This window comes from Thunnus maccoyii, chromosome 16, assembly GCF_910596095.1.
Source record: "Thunnus maccoyii chromosome 16, fThuMac1.1, whole genome shotgun sequence".
Lineage (NCBI taxonomy): Eukaryota > Metazoa > Chordata > Actinopteri > Scombriformes > Scombridae > Thunnus > Thunnus maccoyii.
In genome coordinates, this window is record NC_056548.1 from 8,510,258 (window position 1) to 8,529,432 (window position 19,175).

At 39.9% G+C, this 19,175-nt stretch overlaps 1 protein-coding gene across 1 annotated transcript; it reads left to right on the forward strand.

Annotated features, from left to right (window-relative positions):
- The first annotated feature begins 6 nt into the window (after positions 1-6).
- On the forward strand, positions 7-18,859 carry shprh (SNF2 histone linker PHD RING helicase). Its single transcript, XM_042437078.1, has 30 exons — positions 7-156; positions 2,280-2,876; positions 3,642-3,771; positions 3,907-4,125; positions 4,553-4,631; positions 5,101-5,251; positions 5,452-5,554; positions 5,643-5,902; positions 5,993-6,643; positions 7,629-7,880; positions 8,108-8,186; positions 8,346-8,509; positions 8,675-8,931; positions 9,206-9,327; positions 9,598-9,686; positions 9,947-10,039; positions 10,240-10,347; positions 11,110-11,252; positions 11,342-11,515; positions 11,701-11,763; positions 11,863-12,088; positions 12,659-12,796; positions 14,162-14,263; positions 14,388-14,459; positions 15,518-15,706; positions 15,995-16,087; positions 16,192-16,278; positions 17,342-17,520; positions 18,024-18,104; positions 18,230-18,859. The coding sequence occupies exons 2-30, from the start codon at positions 2,289-2,291 to the stop codon at positions 18,324-18,326; spliced, it is 4,989 nt and encodes a 1,662-aa protein (XP_042293012.1). The 5' UTR covers positions 7-156; positions 2,280-2,288; the 3' UTR covers positions 18,327-18,859.
- Positions 18,860-19,175: the final 316 nt, after the last annotated feature.

The following is a 19,175-nucleotide window of genomic DNA, read 5'->3' on the forward strand; positions in this document are numbered from 1 at the left end:
AAGAAGACCTCACTTCCTGTATTTAAAAATGGCGAACAGCAACAACCGGAGTCGGTAATGAAGTGTGTTTTGGTGCATTTCAGCCTGATTATCCGGATCTGCAGGGATATGAAACGTTTAATAACACAGCGATAGAAGTCGGAGCGGCCTTAAAAAGTAAATGTGCTCGTTTTTATCTGATTCAAATGATAAAATATGCCGCGAAAATGAAGTGTTTCATTGTTTAACGTAACGATGTTCATATAAATTAGCGGTGATGTCTGTTTGAACTTTTAAAAACAGTAACTTGTTAGCTAGTTGCATTACATGTGAACTAAAGCTTGATAATAATACCTCTAATACACAAGCAGTGACATTAGCTGGTGTAGATAAAGATACAGGATGCCACTGAAAACGTAGATATATCAACTAGCAAATGTCTCTAATACAATATTGATAAACCATTAGTTCAGTGTGGTAATAAGCTACCATTTATAGGACGGGTTCACATTTTTTTCAAGTCTGTCTTAAAACAACAGTCAGGTGCCCAAATGAACTCTGAAATAGGTTTTTCGTGCCAAAATCTTTCCTCCTGTTCATACTGACCATTAGAAGATCCCTTCATAATGCACTTACAATGTAAGTGATGGAGGCCGAAATCTACAAGCCTCCTTCTGTGCAAAAATGCATTTAAAAGTTTATCTGAAGCTAATATGAAGCTTCAGAAGTCCAAATTAGTCAAATCAAGTAGATATCTTTCAATGTTACGGTCTTTTTAGCGCCAAAGTCCCTCTTTTTGTTACTATCCTTCCACCACAGTCCAACAGGGAAACACTATCTGAGGAAACACAAAGAGGGAAATTGATGCTAAAAAGACTGTAAATGTGGCAGATATCCACTTGATATGACTAACTCAGACTGCTGAGGCCTCATATAAGCTTCAGATAAACTTTTAAATGCATTTTTGCACAAAATGAGGATTCCGGGCCCCCATGACTTACATTCACTTACATTGAAAGCATATTTGAAGGGGATCTTTTAATGGTTGGTATGAACAGAAGGAATGATTACAGGAAAACCTCTTTCAGTGTTCATCTGGCCATCTGACTGTTGTTTTAAGACAGATTTGAAAAATTGTGAATCAATCCTTTAATATCCTGTCTGAGTTTGGAAAATCTTAGTGTCTGCATGAGTGGAACTGCAAGGCAACCCAAAATAAAATCTTAAAATCCCCAAATGATTTGAGAAATAAGAAATAAAATGTGTTGCACAAAATTTGGTTTATTTCCTCTGACTTTTATCCAAATTTTGCTTTTTCTTGTGAAATACTGAATATTTACAGTACTGTGCAAAAGTGTTAGGCACTAAAAGTAAAGTGAGGATGCTATGATTGTTTTTATTTATCACTCAACAAAGTTTAGTAAACAGAGAAAACCTAAATCAAATCAATATTTGGTGTGAGCACGCTTTGCCTTTAAAACAGCAGCAGTTCTCCTCAGTACACCTGCACACAACTTTTCACAGTATTCAGCAGGTTGATTGTTCTTGGAGAAGTTGCCACTGTGGATTTAGGCGTCTCAGTTGCATCTGTCTCTTCATGTAATCCCATGATGTTGAGATCAGGACTCTGTTGGGGCCAAACCATCTGTAGCAGGACTCCTTGTTCTTCTTGTCAATGAAGATAGTTCTTTATGGCCCTGGCTGTATGTTTGGGGTCATTGTCATGCTGCAGAATGAATTTGGGGCTGATCACGTGCCTCCCTGATGGTACTGCATACTGGATAAGAATCTAAACATCTAAAGTGCCTAAAACTTTTTGCACAGTGATGTATATATTTTTTCTCTTTAGGCTTTTAAAAAATCCTTTGAAAAAGGAGAAGAGTGAGAGAATTTAATATGTTCAATATGTGCACAAAGCATCGATGCTGCCTGAGGAAGAGCACCAAGCTTGAAACACGTGGCAATCCAGAGTAGCTGCTCATCTAAGCCTTCTCTGTGTTCTTCATGTCATGTAGTGCCTGTATTTGTGCACATATGTTCTCTCACTTTTTTGCATTTCATAGCTCCTCACTGACCCATTCAGGAAGCCTGTTTTCTGTGAGTTCTCTTAAGTGAACGACTCACAAACCTGTGATCAGGGGTCACGAGTAAATATTACTTCACTTAAAGTGGTTTTGACTGCCAAGATATTTTGATTTTGATATTCATGTCTGGTTTTAAAAAAGGACAATATTGTAGTGTTAAATACATTTTAAGTCGAATTGCCTTTGTAATAATTAAATTATTTGCTTTCCTTGTAGAATATAACCATGAGTAGCCGTAGAAAGAGGGCCCCTCCTGTGAGGGTGGATGAAGAAGCCAAAAAGAAGTTGAACTGGAACATGCTGGAGGACCGGAGGACTGAGGTGATCCAGGGTGATGATGACCAGACACCAACCTGCTCCATTCTTCCTGTCGAACCCGCTCCCAGCAGCTCCTTCCTCTCCGCCAGCGAGGACATCTCAGAGGCCGCCTGCGCCCGCTCTGTCCAGTTTGCAGATGAACTCCCCGGCACATCATCGGACTGCACCTCTGCCTCAGCCTCTCTGGCACTCACGGTGCTGCCGGCGTCAAAACTGAGTCACACGTGGAAGGCGCTCATCGGGGAGTTCAGTGTCCGGCCGGCTTGGCTCCCATCTGACTGTGAACAGAGAGCGTTCGAGCTCCACAGGATGGGTGACCAGCTCTGCCTCAGTTACAGCAGCTGTGATGAGAGCTCGGGGCAGCAGTGGAGACGTGATGAGGACACTTGCACGGTGGAGTACAGTCTCAGCAGGATCCCACTGGAGGACCTCGACTGGCTGCAGAAGAGGAGGGTGGTGCAGCTCTGTCACCAGGAAAAAGAGGAGTCACTCAGGGTATGAATGACATTTCTGATGGGATAGAATGAAAAATATTCTCTCAAGAACAATTTTACTTTGTTTAATGTTTAGATTCATCATCTGATAGTTATAATAAACGTACGGTGAACAGCAAATGTTTATGGTAATACTGCATGTGTGTGCAAGATGTTGTAGTACAAATTATGAAAACAAACAAAACTGCAAATTTATCTGTATCATTTCAGTCATTACACACGATTGTAGGAAAAAAAATGCTACCTGAAATATATCATGTAATGTTGTAAAAACATTAATGATTGTATCTAACCATGATGTGGTTATTTAACTTTAATTCTGGTTGTCAGTCATTAGTTTTTCTATGTCCAAACATTACATTTCTGGCCTCCAGATTAAAAAAACAAAGAAAATATTTAGTTTTACATTGTTTACATGGTTATATACCTACTTTTAAAATGGACTACATATTGCTCTTCTTGTGTTTATGAAGTAGACGTCTTGCTAACCATCTGCAGGCTTTCTTTTTTTTTTCATCCAGATGTTTTTGGACATTTATGCCTTTATTAGAGAGTTGATAGTAGAAAATTAACAAGAAATGAAGGGCGAGAGAGATGCAACAAATGTCACCTTTTAATCATTATTCATCCTCACAGATGTTGTCCCAGTCAGTCAAATCAACTGTTGTCGTCGTAGGTTGAGATGGTAAACATTTAAAGTTCTCTGTCTCACAGTGTTACAATTTGACATTTGTTACTTCAGCTGTTGTTTGTTTGCTTCTGGCAGGTGGGGATTTACTTGGTGGAAACTGGGCTCGGGAAACCTGAGTTTCTCAGTGAGGGAAATGCTCGGCTTAAGAAAGCGAATCAACTGATGCAGAAGTTAATGGAGTATTTCTACGACTTCATTATCCCCGGTAAGTGTCTGGTCCCAATGTTTGACTCATGCTGTGACTTCATCGTGAAGCTTAAAATGAAAGCAGTGTGGGGTCGAGATATATAACCTTCTTGTCCAGCAATACTTCTTTTTCTCTGTGATGTTTTCCGTGTAGAAGTGGTGGAGAATGATGAAGAGGAATGTGACACCGACCTGGAGAGGCAGAACATTGAGGAGCTTTATGATTACGTCAGGCATCTTCACCAGACAGAGAGCCAGGATGTGACCTATGACGTCCAACACAAAGCTCTTATTCCTGTGCTCAGACCCTATCAGAGCCAGGCTGTCAACTGGATGCTGAGGAGAGAGAAATCAAAGAATACTTCACCAAAAGGTTTGTTTATCCTCTGTAGTACAGTTGCACATCGATTCCCTGATTTCTCTGCTGCAAACATCAGGAAACAGAGTGAGGGATATGACATATGAACCGTGGGCGTTGTGGTTAATGGTTATGTGGTAGGGCTACCGGGGCGCACCACATCAACCTTTCTTGAGTAGATATATTGACTGTTGGATGTTGTAATCTTCACAGTTAATCTGTCATTGAACACTTGAGATTGTTTGGGGAGCTTAGTGGAACACATTAGTTTTGCGCTCTGTAGCCCATTAATTACATATCATGTACAGTATATATTAATATTTCTATAATTGCCAACAGTTTTCTAAAGCGTAACATACATTTTTTTGACTGTCGGGGTCTGTAAGAACAGAAATTATTTTGCTGAAGCTTTGCAAGTGAGATATTTACCATTTCTTTCCAGAACCATTACTGCATTTCCTCTGGCGGGAGTTGGTCACTTTGTGTGGCAAGAAGTTGTTCTACAACCCATTTACCGGCTGGTAAGGACTCGATCCCTTCATGTTAAAGAGTCATTTCACCAAAATCACAAAAAAAACCCCAAAAAACACATATTTTCTCACTTACTTCTTGTGGTACCCATGCAGATAATTTCAGGGATGGTTTATTTGGAAAAACACATTGCTGTTGAGTTTTTAAAAATGGAACTTGAAATTGTTTGAGGTCCAAGAATAATTCACTTCCACTTCATGGGGGCTGTGGAAGAGGTTTTAGAGGCAGATATGTCAAAACCTTAACACATAAAACCAAAATTATTTGCATGGCGAGACACCAGTATGTGAAAACATGTCTTAGTGGTTGAATTGACCCTTTATAACTGCTTCATCATCACTTCTTTCTGTGGATGTATAGCTACTTGTTTTTTGCTGCAAATATCAAATGGATATTCTTAGCGATACTTTAACCAGGTATTGTAGATTTTCATCACAGGACTTATTCTTTTTCTTTCAGTTTAATCCGAGAGTTTCCTCTGGCTGGTGTCGAGTGGCCTGGTGGGATCCTGGCTGATGAGATGGGGCTTGGAAAGACGGTGGAAGTTCTGGCTCTCATTCTGTTTCACACCCGGCAGGACCTGGAACAGGAGGCCCTCACCCTGCCTGTGGTGAGGAACAGTAGGCAACTCCAGTTAAAAATAAATCTCACTAGTGCAATATTTTTTATCTCTTTTTTTTTTTACCACAGTTGTGTTATAGATGATTATCAACAGTCGTATATGATGTATCATTTATCTCAAAGGCATCGGGTAAATTGTGAAAATGTCAAATGTTATTTACTTAAATCCTTTCTCTTCTGGTTTTGTAGGGAAAATCTGTGAATTACTTCGTACCTCCTCCTCCACTAGAAAGAAAGAAAGTTATCCACTGCAAGTCCGAAGCTCAACCCAAAATAAAAATATCCTACCCAAGTATGTCACTCACAGTGCTCTCACACAACACAAGTTTTCTTGGCGTTGTGGTTTGATTTTACAAGATGTTTTTGTCATTTTCCTGCAGCTGTTCGTGTCATGCTGCTCACAGCAATAAAGGAAATGAGATCTGGCAAAGGAGCCTCAGTCAATGCAGTTTTCACCTACATCCGTGCCACTTATGGTTATGACCTCTTAAAGAACCGCAACCACATCAGGAAAACGCTGGCAAAGCTGATAGATGAAGGCCTGGTTGACAGGGTCAAAGGTCGTGGCTTGGCCGGGTCATTCAAGCTGGGAAAGAAATACAAAGAAACAAAGAAGACATTAGCAGGAGCATCCAAAGCTGTAAGAATAAACAGCTTTTAATGTGATTGTTTTATGCTACAAATGACACCTTGTTGTGCTGTCTAAGTTGTCTGTTTTCCTCTTTGTTAGAATATAAAAAACACAGAGAGCACGCCCAGGAAAACGTTTCAGAGACGAGCAAAGGAGAAAGCAGAGGCAGCTCTGCAAAACTCACTTACGGAAGATCAAAGAGATCTGCACTCTCCTACCTCTGACTGTCCTGAACCCGAGGAAACCCAAACAAAGACGGAATGGGATGAAAGTCTGAATGAGAAAGCGGATCAGTCAGATGACACGCTGGATGTGTCCACGGCAGCCTTACAGTCTCAGGATAAAAGTGAGTCGGGCACACAGCACGTGCAGAGAATGTATGATCCGCCTGTCGAAAGGGGAGAAGCTCCGCAGTCTGACTCACAGGAAGACACAGAACCCCCCACCAGAGCGTCTGTCGTCCCTTTCAACACCCCAGACTACCGCTTTGAGTGCATCTGTGGCGAACTAGGCATTATAGACTACAAGGCCCGCGTCCAGTGTATGAACTGTCAGCTGTGGCAGCACGCAGACTGTGTTAACTACAAAGAGGAAAGCCTTGAAACGACTCCTTTCTACTGCCCCCACTGCCTGGTAGCCATGAAACCCGTGTCCACTGGTGCCACCCTCATCATCTCCCCGAGCTCCATCTGCCACCAGTGGGTGGAGGAGATCAACCGGCACATCAGGTCCTCCTCACTCCGAGTGCTGGTGAGAAAGTAGATGGAGTCTTTCGATAGATGTTTTTATTTGTTGTGTCACATATTACTATCTTAGGAATCCAAAATCTGCACACCTTAGTGCCAGATGTGATGATGTTGTGTCTCAGTGACTCCATACGCAATCATTTCTTTTAAAAATGGGTCTCTCCAGCTCAAAAGGGTTGAATTCAATAGAAATCTGTTTTAAATCTGATTTGAGCAGTGTAGTTGGAAGCCAATTATGCTGTTCTTTTATCCATTGAAACCTCTTGGAAACCTCTTAAGGACCACTGCAGGGCCTCAGACCACCAAAATATCACAAATACACACATTTCTGTCATGGATAGTAGCATCAAAGCCGATCCCTAACCCTGAGATGCCATTAGTGTGCTTGGTAGGCAGGTAGAAGAGTATTTGCAGCTTGTGTGTTTAATGAGAGCTAACAAGTCATAATACACAACATTAATAGTTAGCAGTACTTACACGCAGCCCTTCAACTCAAATGTTTTACACAGTTAAGGCGGATAAGTGTGCTGTTGTGTTCTCTGCCGCAGATGCTTTCTTTACGTTCCATTTATTGCAGCTGTTATGTTTTTTACACATGGTTGAAATTTGGTACATTTAGTTTAAGACAGTTTCATTCATGCTTTAACAGGCCCCTGAGTGCTACTTGGCTGGATTTTATTCTTTCTTAATGCATGTATACACTTCTGTCCTCTTTATCTCAGTCTTTATTATTTTAACCTCTGTTGCTCTTCCTGAGGTTTCTTACATTTTTACCCTGTTAAAGGATTTTCCGGAGAGTTTTTCCTTATTTAAATCGAGGGTTGAAGGATAGAGGATGTTGTTTTGTTGTACAGATTGTAAAGCTCCCTGAGGCAAAGTTGTTATTTGAGATGTTGTTCTATATACATAAAAATTGACTTCATTCTGAAAATCACCTTTTGACAAAGCATGAAGTACTCGTCTAACAAACCTAACTTCTTTTATCTCAGGTTTATCAGGGTGTGAAGAAGCATGGATTCATCCAGCCTCATATGCTCGCTGAGCAGGATGTGGTCATCACCACCTACGACGTGCTGCGGTCGGAGCTCAACTACGTCGACATTCCCCACAGCAACAGCAAAGACGGACGACGCTTCCGCAACCAGAAGCGCTACATGGCCGTGCCCAGTCCTCTGGTGGCTGTGGAGTGGTGGCGCATCTGTCTGGACGAGGCTCAGATGGTCGAATGTCCCACTGCGAAGGTGAGTTTAAGTGAATCCAGTTACACTACAAGATAATGAGGCTTTTTGTATTTCATGGAGTATAGTCCAAAGGTTCCTGAGGCTAGTCTTTCCATGTAATACTCTAATGTTGTTTTCTTTTGTTAAGGGACCTTGTTAATTCATACTTTGTTTCTGAGATACTAAACAATGTGTTTTATTTCAGTTTGTTGAAACTTTGTTCATACTCCCATCTCTTTTCCTGACAGGCTGCAGAAATGGCTCTACGTCTCGCATCTGTCAACCGCTGGTGTGTCAGCGGCACTCCTGTCCAGAGAGGCTTAGAGGGTAATATGAAGAATTTCAAAATATGACAAAATATTATCCTGCGATTGGTCTCTTCAGGTTCTCTACAATTTTGAAGTATCATGAAAGTCTGCTTAAGAAAAACAAAATCATAATAGTAACAAAATGTTATTTCCTAAATTGAGTTTGTTCTCTGTCTAGATCTGTACGGCCTCATACTTTTCCTGGGAGTCGACCCATACTGGGTAAAACACTGGTGGGACCAGCTGCTCTATCGCCCTTATCGCCGTGGAAACACAGAGCCGCTGTACTACGTAATTGCTCAACTATTATGGCGATCGGCTAAAAAAGACGTAATTGATCAGGTATGACTATAAAAGTTTAGCATCTCATCTCTTTTTAGCGTAATTATTACCAATTCTAACAATCAATAGTTAACCAAAAAAGACGTATTCTTGAGTTTTTGCTCATTTCAGAAAATGTAGTTAAAGTGTGTTTGATGGTTCTTTTTTCTGCCTCTGTTTTTCCAGATCCAGATTCCCCCTCAGACGGAGGAGGTGCACTGGCTGCACTTCTCCCCCGTCGAGGGTCACTTCTACCACCGTCAGCATGAAGTCTGCTCCCAGGACGCTCTTGTCAAACTCAGGAAGATCTCCGACTGGAGCCTGAAACTTGGCAGCCTCGACCGCCGCACCGTCAACACCATCCTGTGTCCGCTGCTGAGGCTGCGCCAGGCCTGCTGCCATCCCCAGGCTGTGAGGGGGGAGTTCCTGCCTCTGCAGAAAAGGTATATCTGAGCATAATGACACTTGGTATTATGTTTTCAAGGCGCTTGTAGGCGAGGATAGATGTCTTTTTCTGAAGGCAGCTGCAGCGGTTAATTAACAATCTTGCTAGACTGAAAGGAATATCGCAGCATTAGTAACGGTAATAGACCGCAGCAAGCTTTTTGTCAATTAAACAGTGTGCAGTTGTGTTTATTTAAAGTTGACCCATTCTGTGTAATTTGCATTGGAGAGGTTGTTAAGTGGGTTTCTCTGTGGCGTGCCTCCCCTCCCCAGCACCATGACGATGGAGGAGCTCCTGAAGTCCCTGCAGAAGAAATGTCGAGTGGAGTGTGAAGAAGCTCACAGACAATTGGTGTGCGCTCTCAATGGCCTGGCTGGAATCCACATCATCAGAAGTATAAAACCCCACTCCTGTACTTGTGTGCACTCTGCTCTGATTTTCCCATGGGAATCAGTTCAAACAAAACAGAAGCCATAATCTCATCTTTGTGTCTCCCAACACTTTTTGTACCAAGATGTTTTGTAGTCTCAGGTCTCAGTAAGGCGATATGTATAATGTGTCTGAGTGTAATGGGGAAGTTTGTATAGCACATCTCATTAACTCCACATGTGACGGACATATTGAGTGTCACTAATGATGACCGTTCCCTTTTTGCCGCCTGCAGATGAGTTTGTAGAGGCAGCAGAGATGTATAGAGAAGTGCTTCGTTCATCAGAGGAGCACAAAGGCAGACTGAAAACAGATTCATTACAGGTATATAACTTCATCCCATTCATCAGTCTTTTTACATTTGTCTGTAATTAACATATGAAGGATTTCATTTGTAAATCAACCTGACAAAACAGATGTCTGCTCAAAAGGATGGACTGACAGCATCAAATGAGATTTAAATGATAGTAGCTAAGTTCTTGGTTATGTATTGATTCCTGATGGTTATATTTTCTATGTATAAACATAAAAATGTCTGATTACTTTTGCCTGATCTGACTACTTTTATAATTGTGGTAAAACAGAGGCTTCATGCTACCCACAATTTAATGGAACTGCTGAGTGCAAAGCATCCTGGGATACCTCCTACGCTGAGAGATGACCGACTAAGTGAGGAGGTAATTAATAAATGTCTGTCTCCATCAAAACACATTTAACCCAATGAAAAATTTGCATGTGGAACCTTTAGAATAATCCTGAACTATCTCTCCAGTTCTTGCATGCTTTTTAAGGTCTTTTTTTATTAGTTTCATGTGTAATTTATTTTTTATATAAGAATCTCCTGAGCGTTGTGTTTTCTATCACTCTGTGTCTGTAGGCTGAGCAGCTACGACAGCATTACATGACCAAGTACGACTCTGAGGTGGCGGACGCCCATCAGGCTCTGCAGCCGGTGTTACAGAACATCAAAGAGCTGAAACGCAAAGTGAGAACACCCTTTACATCTATGCTCAGGCAAACTATGCTCCATATAATAACAGATTGTCTGCCAAATTAATATACTGTATTTTGTATACTACTTAGTTTTTTTAAGTCCATATCTGTAGGCTAATATAATGCCCCAAAATTATCCTTCTATAAAAACAAAACATCAGTCATAAACCTGCAGTTAAACCTGTCTAAATAGCCCAGAAAATGTACCAAATTAATTGAAATTCTAATTTATTTTGTTCTGTAACAACTGTGCAACTTAAAAACAAAACAGTACAGTACAGCAGAAAATTAAAAGCAAGTAAACAATTGTACTAATTTGCATCATACTCATATTCACAGCCTCTCACAAAGAACAGGTGTAATTGAATTATTTGATATAAATATAAAGTTTTAAATCCTATAATGGATGGTCTAATGCAGATGTTTTTACCTGAATCACCCTGGATCAGTCTTGTATTGAGCTTTTCACAGACAATAATATAAATTTAATTGTATGAGTTATAATAAAAAGTGTATTGTCTGAGGATGTTACTATTTGCAGGCTTCTCCAGCAGTCAGAATACTCAGTACTTCTAATCACCATCCACATTTAGGGATGTGTGTTTTATGATGTTTCGCTTTTTTAATCAGTTTTTTGTTACCTATCTGTGAGACTATTTGACTTCAACGTACAAATGAAGTTTACCTTGGGCTTGAGTTTAGTTTTTGATAGATTAAATTAAAAAAATTAACGTTAATAACTGTATTTGTCCAGGTCAAGCTGAACTCTCCCTGGTGGCTGGATGTTATTCAGAGGGCGATCCGGTGCTCCACCGATGACGATCTGGTGTCCCGCGTCAAGAACGAGCTGACATGCAGCTACAAACAACAACCCCACAAGCTCTCCATGGCTGACAAGTAAACTATTTTGTTTGGCAAAATAAGACGGCATTTTAGTAGTTATCCATACACAAACATGTGCTAACAGAAGCCGGGTTGTTCTGCAGGTTCCGTGATGGCTGTGGTCTGCAGTTCATCCTCACCACACAAATGCAAGATCTGATGAAATCCCAAAAGACTGTTCAAGAAGCCGTGAAGAGCCTTGAAGGTCCGGCTTCGAAAAAAGTGATCGACGAGGCCACCATCTGTCACCTCAGGCCTATGAGACTGCCGCTCAACAAGTAAGACATTATCTCAGGCTTCATTTCAGGAATTTATGGCCTTTTTTCACCCCGAAAACCAAGAATTTCAACATCTCATCTGCTCATCATGGCTTTTAAATGTCTTTCATAAGCCTCAAGTACTGTGAAGCTTATTTTCTATCATAACTAACACTCCTCTCTCTCTCTCTCTCGTCTTATTTTAGTTGCGTTTTTTGCAAAGCAGACGAACTTTTCACAGATTATGAGTCCAAGCTGTTTTCTCACACGTAAGTAGAGCAATCATTTTTAAACCTGTCAGACTAGTATATTGGTATATTGGTATATTGACAGTATATTGGTGATTAATCAGACAAATTCCCTGACAGGGTGAAAGGTCAGACAGCCATCTTTGAAGAAATGATCGAGGATGAAGACGGGCTGGTGGACGACCGTCTTCCCACCACCAGCCGAGGTCTGTGGGCAGTCAGTGAGACTGAGCGAACTCTGAAGGCCATCTTGTCCTTCGCCAAAGCTAAGCGGATGGATCCGGAGCTGGTGGAGGAGGGCAACACTTTCATGGAGCTGTTTGAGAACTGGAAGAAGGAGTACAAGGTTTGTACACACGGTTTACAACCCCTGTCTTCATTTTCAAGCTTTGCAATAAACAATAGATTCTTTTCAAGCAAGTGGGAATGTTGTAGGTTCCCCTGCTGCACATTAATGCCACATTTTGAATTGGATTAAAACCGCTGAAGACAATAAAGTGTCATTGTTAGGAACAAACAAATACTTACTTTAAGTTCAATATGTCAAAAGTGTTGTATTTCTACAAACTAGAAACTGAAGGGTTTAGAAAAACGAATTCTCTCATGGATGTTTATTTGTTTTTGACATTTTACACTGCATTTTGTAAATATGGAGTACATCATAAAATGTCAATTAGATTAAAAATACCACTCACCCTCCTAATGGTATATTTTTGAACACTTTAAAATTAATTGTGAAGTTTCTGAATTGGAAAAAACGCCAGAAAAAAGCCAGAAACCTCATCCACCAGTGTATTAATGACTGAATGATTGCTATTTATCAACAGTCACCCTCCTGCAGAGTGCCCTGGTCATTTTGTGAGCTGTTAGAATTATACATGTTGCCCCTTTAAAAGTCACCTGCGTCCCTCCTCAGGTGCTGCATGAGTACTGGATGGTTCTGCGGAATCACGTGTCAGCCATCGATGAGCTGGGTATGGCCACCGAGAGGCTTCGTGTTCGTCTGCCCGATGAACCGAAGCCAAAACTGCTGCACATCATTGAGCCGCATGAGGTCAGTTTCAGTGACAGTGACACGCTTTTGTTATTACAGCATGCTCATCCTGTCGTTAGGGCTGTAAAATCATCAAAAGTGTATTTGTTTATGCATTCTGGTCAACATGTCAAGATTACTTACTTAATTTTCACACTAAGTCATCAACATATAGGACCCTTTGACACAATTAAAGAGTCATAGTCATAGAATTAAAGAGTCATACTTGGAGTAAAAAAGTTCTTCGCTGAGTGTGAACAATAAGACACATTTATCAAGTGACTACTATTTACAGCGAAGTGTAATAATAGTCTCTTTAAGAGCAGCTCTCAAGTGATCAGAGATAAGGATTCGCCTGACATAAGCCATAGTGTAAAAATAAAAATCCTTACAGTGTATTCAGTGGTTACTTGTGCAAGAACAAACACGGTATGATTCCATTTTTCCAACAATCTAATATATTTATAATGTAATAACATCTAAATATGGATGACATAATAAGAAATTGGCTGAAACAGAAACAAAATTCTGCCGCTTTCTGCTGTTGGTAGAAGAAGTACATCAGAGAATGTGGCACCACACTGACCAGTACAAACAATGAAGATGCTCAGAAAGTGATTGTAAATATGGTTAAAGCCAGATTTATTCTTATTGTTTGTTTGCACCCTTGATAAATGCAAAAAAAAAAAGAAAAGGAGTTGTGTAACAGCCCATTAAATGTTCAAATGCAAATTATAGGCTAAAACTATTCTTAATTATACTGCTTCAGCTAACGTATTATTTGTCATGACAAGTGATATTTTGTACAATTAAACAGAAAACAGAGGTGTACTCAGCTTTCTGTACTGCAGTCATCTAGGATCTACTCTCAAACAACTTCAGAGACTTCAGGAGCTCCAGCATTTTTAAGTCAAAGGAAGCTTGATAAATAGTCTATGAGTACAGTAAATGCAAAGGATTTTTACTTTTATCTTTCATTTAAGTCTAAATTTGTACTTTTAGCCGTTAAATATGAGCTCAGGTTCCACAGATTTTGCATTAAATTGCTGAATTTTGTTTATGATGTCAGTAAGCCCTTTAAAGGTTGCAGCTTCCTGATGAACTGCAGTGTAATAAATGTAATGAATGGGCAAATCAACCAACTAAAACTTTACTTTCTTGAAAATGTTCAACCAATATGAGCATGTACATAATAAAGCTGATTTGATCCTTATTAAAACACACTGCAGACCTGTTGTGGAGGAATTAAAAGCTCAATTCTATCCTCTGACCCAGTATCGGGCACAATTGTTTTTTTTGTTGCTGAAAGTTTCCAAGGATGTAATATTCTGCCTTAACTATTTTTATTGCATTCCTAACCTCTGCCCTCCACTGTTTTGCTTTCAGGTGGAGCAGAACAGAGTCAAGCTTTTGAACGACCAAGCAGTGGCCAAGTCTCAACTCCAAAAGAAGCTCGGCCAGTTTCTGTATCTCACAAATCTGGAGAAGGTAATTTACATTTGTTAGAAGCTTCAAGGTACATACATTGTTCTCTAGCTCACTCAGGGACTGTATCTCAAGCTGCTTTGTGCTATAATTTTACTACAAATAAACATAAATCACCTTGTTCCAGTCCCAGGACAAGTCTACTGGAGGGCTGAACCCAGAACCATGTCCCATCTGTGCTCGTCCCCTGGGACAGGAGGTGAGTTGTAAGGAAGTGATGCTTTTTACTGTTGGTTTTATAAGATGTTTTTTCTTAATTAATCTGACTTTATGAATCAGGATGCTGGATGTTTTCCTGATTTCTGAAAAATACTATCTGATTTTATATGTAAAAGTGTTACTACTATTTACTGATTGTTTCATGAAACATGACTTTGCTCATAACTGACTTGACTATATTAAAACACCGGCTGGGTTTTATGACTATAATTAGAGGTTTCTCCTACGAGCCAGTCTGAACCAAATGTACCTTCCAGTCAGTGGAGAAAGAAACAAAACACCTCAGAGTCTCTGCTACAGTCTTATCAACACCAGCCAGGGACTATAATTACATCTAGTCTGAAGCTGATTCATCCCCCACCAGGATTTATGTGTTTAACATTTGGCATTGTGTGCTGTCAGACATGTGCAGAAACATTTGTTTGATGATAGCAGTGCACCCAGTGCACCCAGCAAGGGCTGCAATTAACAATTATTTTCATTATTGATTAAAAGATTCATTATTTGAGCTATAAAAGGTCTGAAAATAGTGAAAAATGCCAGTTTCTTGTAATTTAAGATGACATTTTCATATGTCTTGTTTTATCCGACCAGGAGTCCAAAACCCAAAGATATTCTATTTAACTGTAATTTAAGACAAGAAAAAGCAACATATGTACACATTTGAGAAGCTGGAACCATCAAATAATCTGCATTTTGCTTAAATTATGATAAAAATAGTTGCCGATTTGTTTTCTGTCAATCGACTAATCAGTTAATTGACTAATGGTTTCAGCTCTGCACCCAGAAAATTAGCAGTTTTTTGTTTATCTGTGGGTTTAATTTTGAAATTTAAAACGTGTGAATTAGCAGTTGTGTACGTTACTATCGAATGGATGTGAGATTAAAACAGAAAAACAGAACGAAAGTGAATTAAAGCAACCACGTTACTGTAGTTAATGAGTAAAAAAACAAAAAACACAACAAATGTCAGATCAAACAGCCCAAAGTGAAGTCTCCCTTTATAATCATGATGTCATCTCACTCCCTCTTTCCCAGTGGGCAGTGCTGACTTGCGGTCACTGCTTCTGTAACGAGTGCATCGCTATCATTGTGGAGCAGTACAGCGTTGGCTCGAGACGCCGGGCCATCAAATGCGCCATTTGTAGGCAAACCACGTCCCACACAGAGATCTCCTACGTGTTCACCACACAGTCATCCAGTCAGGACCAGGACATCCCGGTCAAGGTCAGTCAGCAGCATCGCCATCCTCATGAGAGACACAGACACAGATATTGTTTTTTTATTGTCAGTTATGTATCTGGATTTGGTTCCACCTTGCCTCATTTTCAAAAAACAAAAGTGAGACGTATTTGATTTCCTGAATGATTTTAATGTTATTTATGACCATATCTGGGACATGATCATTCATTCATGCCTTGTTATGTGTGTAAATGTAATTTACCACAGCTTTGCTTGGGCAATTAAATATTGATTAGCACTATAGCATAACTTTCCCCTTCCTGTGTCTTTCAGGGAAGTCACTCTACAAAAGTTGAGGCAGTAGTGAGAACCCTGAAGAAGATCCAAGTGACCGACCCCGGGGCCAAGTGTCTCGTCTTCTCCACGGTAACTGTAAACTGTCCTCGCTCTGTGAGAGATTTATTTTGATGATATCGAGTTTGCATCTGACCCAGTTATCTTTTTTTTTTTTCTCTCTCTCTCCTGCACAGTGGCAGAGTGTCCTAGATATCATCGCTAAGGCGTTATTTGACAACAACATGGAATTCTCTCAAATCAATGGGATTCACAAATTTCAGGTTGGAAATTGCATTTTTTTTTTTTTACCATTTCTACATAATTTGTTACAAACTTTTACTGTAGCTATGTAATGCAACAAAACTACACCAGGTGGAGTTTACGCTCAAGGATAATTCAAGTAGTTGTAGCAAGTTGTCACAGAACCAACCACTACGACCTCAGTAATAAACAGAAAGTAGACATATCACCTTTCTGACAACGTCAACAAAAAGTGAAACTGTATAAGCTTTGTAAAAGTAGAATTTATGGTAAAGCTATTATATTGGATTGCGTTAGATTGCACAGGTGTTCCTAATAAAGTGCTTGGTGAGTGTGTATCCTCCACCAACACAGCAATTCTCCAACTTGCCGCTACACCCGTCCGTCACACTTCATTCCAATCACTTTATTTTTAGGTTAAATTGATTTTTTTGACTGAAAAACATAGCCTAGGGATAAAAAGAAAACACTAATCCTATAAAGGTGGAAATCCACATCACCACCAAAATCTAATCCTTTGTCTTTTGCCTCAAGGCCATCTCTTTTATGAGATGCTGCTGACAGACAGTTGGACAAGAATATAACCTACTATTTGACATTTAAATATCTCATATCTGCCATCCATGTTAACCATGACATATTATGGTAGAGGTTTCTCTCTGATCATTGAAACATGCAACTAGATTTGTATTTTACTTTCTTAAATGTCTCTCAATTGATCAAGTTTTTTGTTAATTAAGTTGTCATTTAAACCCAAAAATATATCCACAGTTTCAATTGTTCGACCTGTATTAAAGAACTACTAACCCACTTAAAAGAATTAAATCAGTTCGGGGTGCATTTTGTTTCCTTTAAGAGGAAAAAAAAGGGGAAAACACAGAATACTTTGATCTTTGACAAGAAAAATGTCAGCTATCAGCAGTCAAAATTAAAAACTCATACACACTTAACCCTAATTTTGTAAACCCCACCCATCTTGCACGGCAAGCAAATTAATCAAATGGCAAAAATGTTACAATAAAAACTGTCAAACCTTCCCCTGGTGAAATTGTAACTGGTGCATCACTGTCTTTATTGTTCCAGGAGAATCTTAGTTCCTTCAAATACGAAGACAAGATCAATATTCTTCTACTTCCTCTCCACACGGGCTCCAACGGGCTGAACATCATCGAAGCGACTCACGTGTTGCTAGTCGAGCCGATCCTCAACCCAGCTCACGAGCTCCAGGCCATAGGAAGGGTGCACCGGATTGGCCAAACCAAGTAAGAAGCAGGAAGGAAAATGTGTCCATGGACAGGACTTTTCCAGCAGTTTAGACCTGCAGATGTTTTGATGTTGTGACCTACATGCAACGAAAGTAACAGTAATGTAATACAGGCGCAAAGATGCCCCAAAAAATGCAAAATTAATGAGCCTTAGAGCTGTTGGTAGCTGGATTTTCCTAACTTTGGACAGAGCCAGGCTAGCTGGTTATCCCTGTTTACAGTCTTTGTGCTAAGCTAAGCAGCTGCTGGCTGTAGCTTCTGAGTGGTATCAATCTTCTCATCTAATTTTTGGCAAGAAATCGACAAACACACTTAAAACGTAAAACTTAAAATCATGTAAATCCTTCTAACAGGCAAATAAACCAAAAAAAAATATTGGTGGGGTAAAAAAATCATTCTCAAACTCTCCTTTGTGACTTCCATAAGGGAGTATGGCTGTTATCTTGATTTTCCTCAACAGAGATCAGTGTCATTTCTGTTTTTTTCTCTCTGTCCACCAGACCAACATTTGTTCACAGATTCCTCATCAAATCCACCATTGAAGAGAGAATGCAAGCAATGATAAAAACTGCAGAGAAAAGGTAAGAACCACAGGATGGAGTCTATTGTAATTTTGACATTATTGCATTTAAAACACTTAAATTCGGAGCTGACGTTCAAAAGAAGCAGCTGAGTGTTGATAAATGCCTTTTTTTTTTCGTTCTAGTCACACCAGCACAGCCATGAAGCACTCGGAGGCAGCTGTGCTGACAGTGGCCGACCTGGCCGACCTGTTTACTGAAGACACTGAACCCCTGGAGTGAATCTGAACACGCGGGACACGAGGGACACCTGCTGAGCACACACAGGCAAAAACAGCTCACTCTGTACACCGCGGTGATATGAACACTCTAATTTTGCACATTCCACTTTTTTATATAAGCATCATGAAGTTAACAAATGCATTTCCAAAAAAAGATATTTTAGCTAATATGACAACAGATTATGATGTCATGTTTCTTAACTGTATTCAAGCTGAAATTTTAAAACTCTTTGGAGTATTTATTTATTTGGCTCACTTGTTTGTCATTGTTGTAGATGGAAAGTTGTAACTTGACTACAAAACTTAAGCTGTTCAAGTATGTCTGATGATCGTATATGACTACACTGTACAGTACTGTTGTCGTGTTGATCTTAATATAACTGTGTGCATTTATACACAACTTCACTGTACATTATGACACTTGAAAATGGAGGAATTCAAATGCTGAAATCACATCAGTTGATGGAGGTGTTTTCACAACTTTCAGGAAATAAAAGTGTGTTGATGACAGGGCGTCAACCTGTTATGACCAGCTCTTTTTGTCCGGTGCATTAACTGTGTAATAAAAATGGAACCAGGAAGGAAGCCATTGACCTTCACTCACTTTTACTCCTTTCACAAAAGGAGGAGAAATGGGAGATTTTAGTAGGATTTTCTTCTTCCAGACAATCTTCTTTAAGCTATTTGTCTGGTAAGACAATGCCAGACAATCCTGCCTAACATCGAATTTACAAGACAAAAAAGCACAAGATCCAGCGTCTTGGAAACTAATCTTGTAAATTAAACTCATAAAAGTTGGGAAATGTGAAGAGGTTTTCCACCTCATTGCAGCAAGTGTCTTGTCATTACC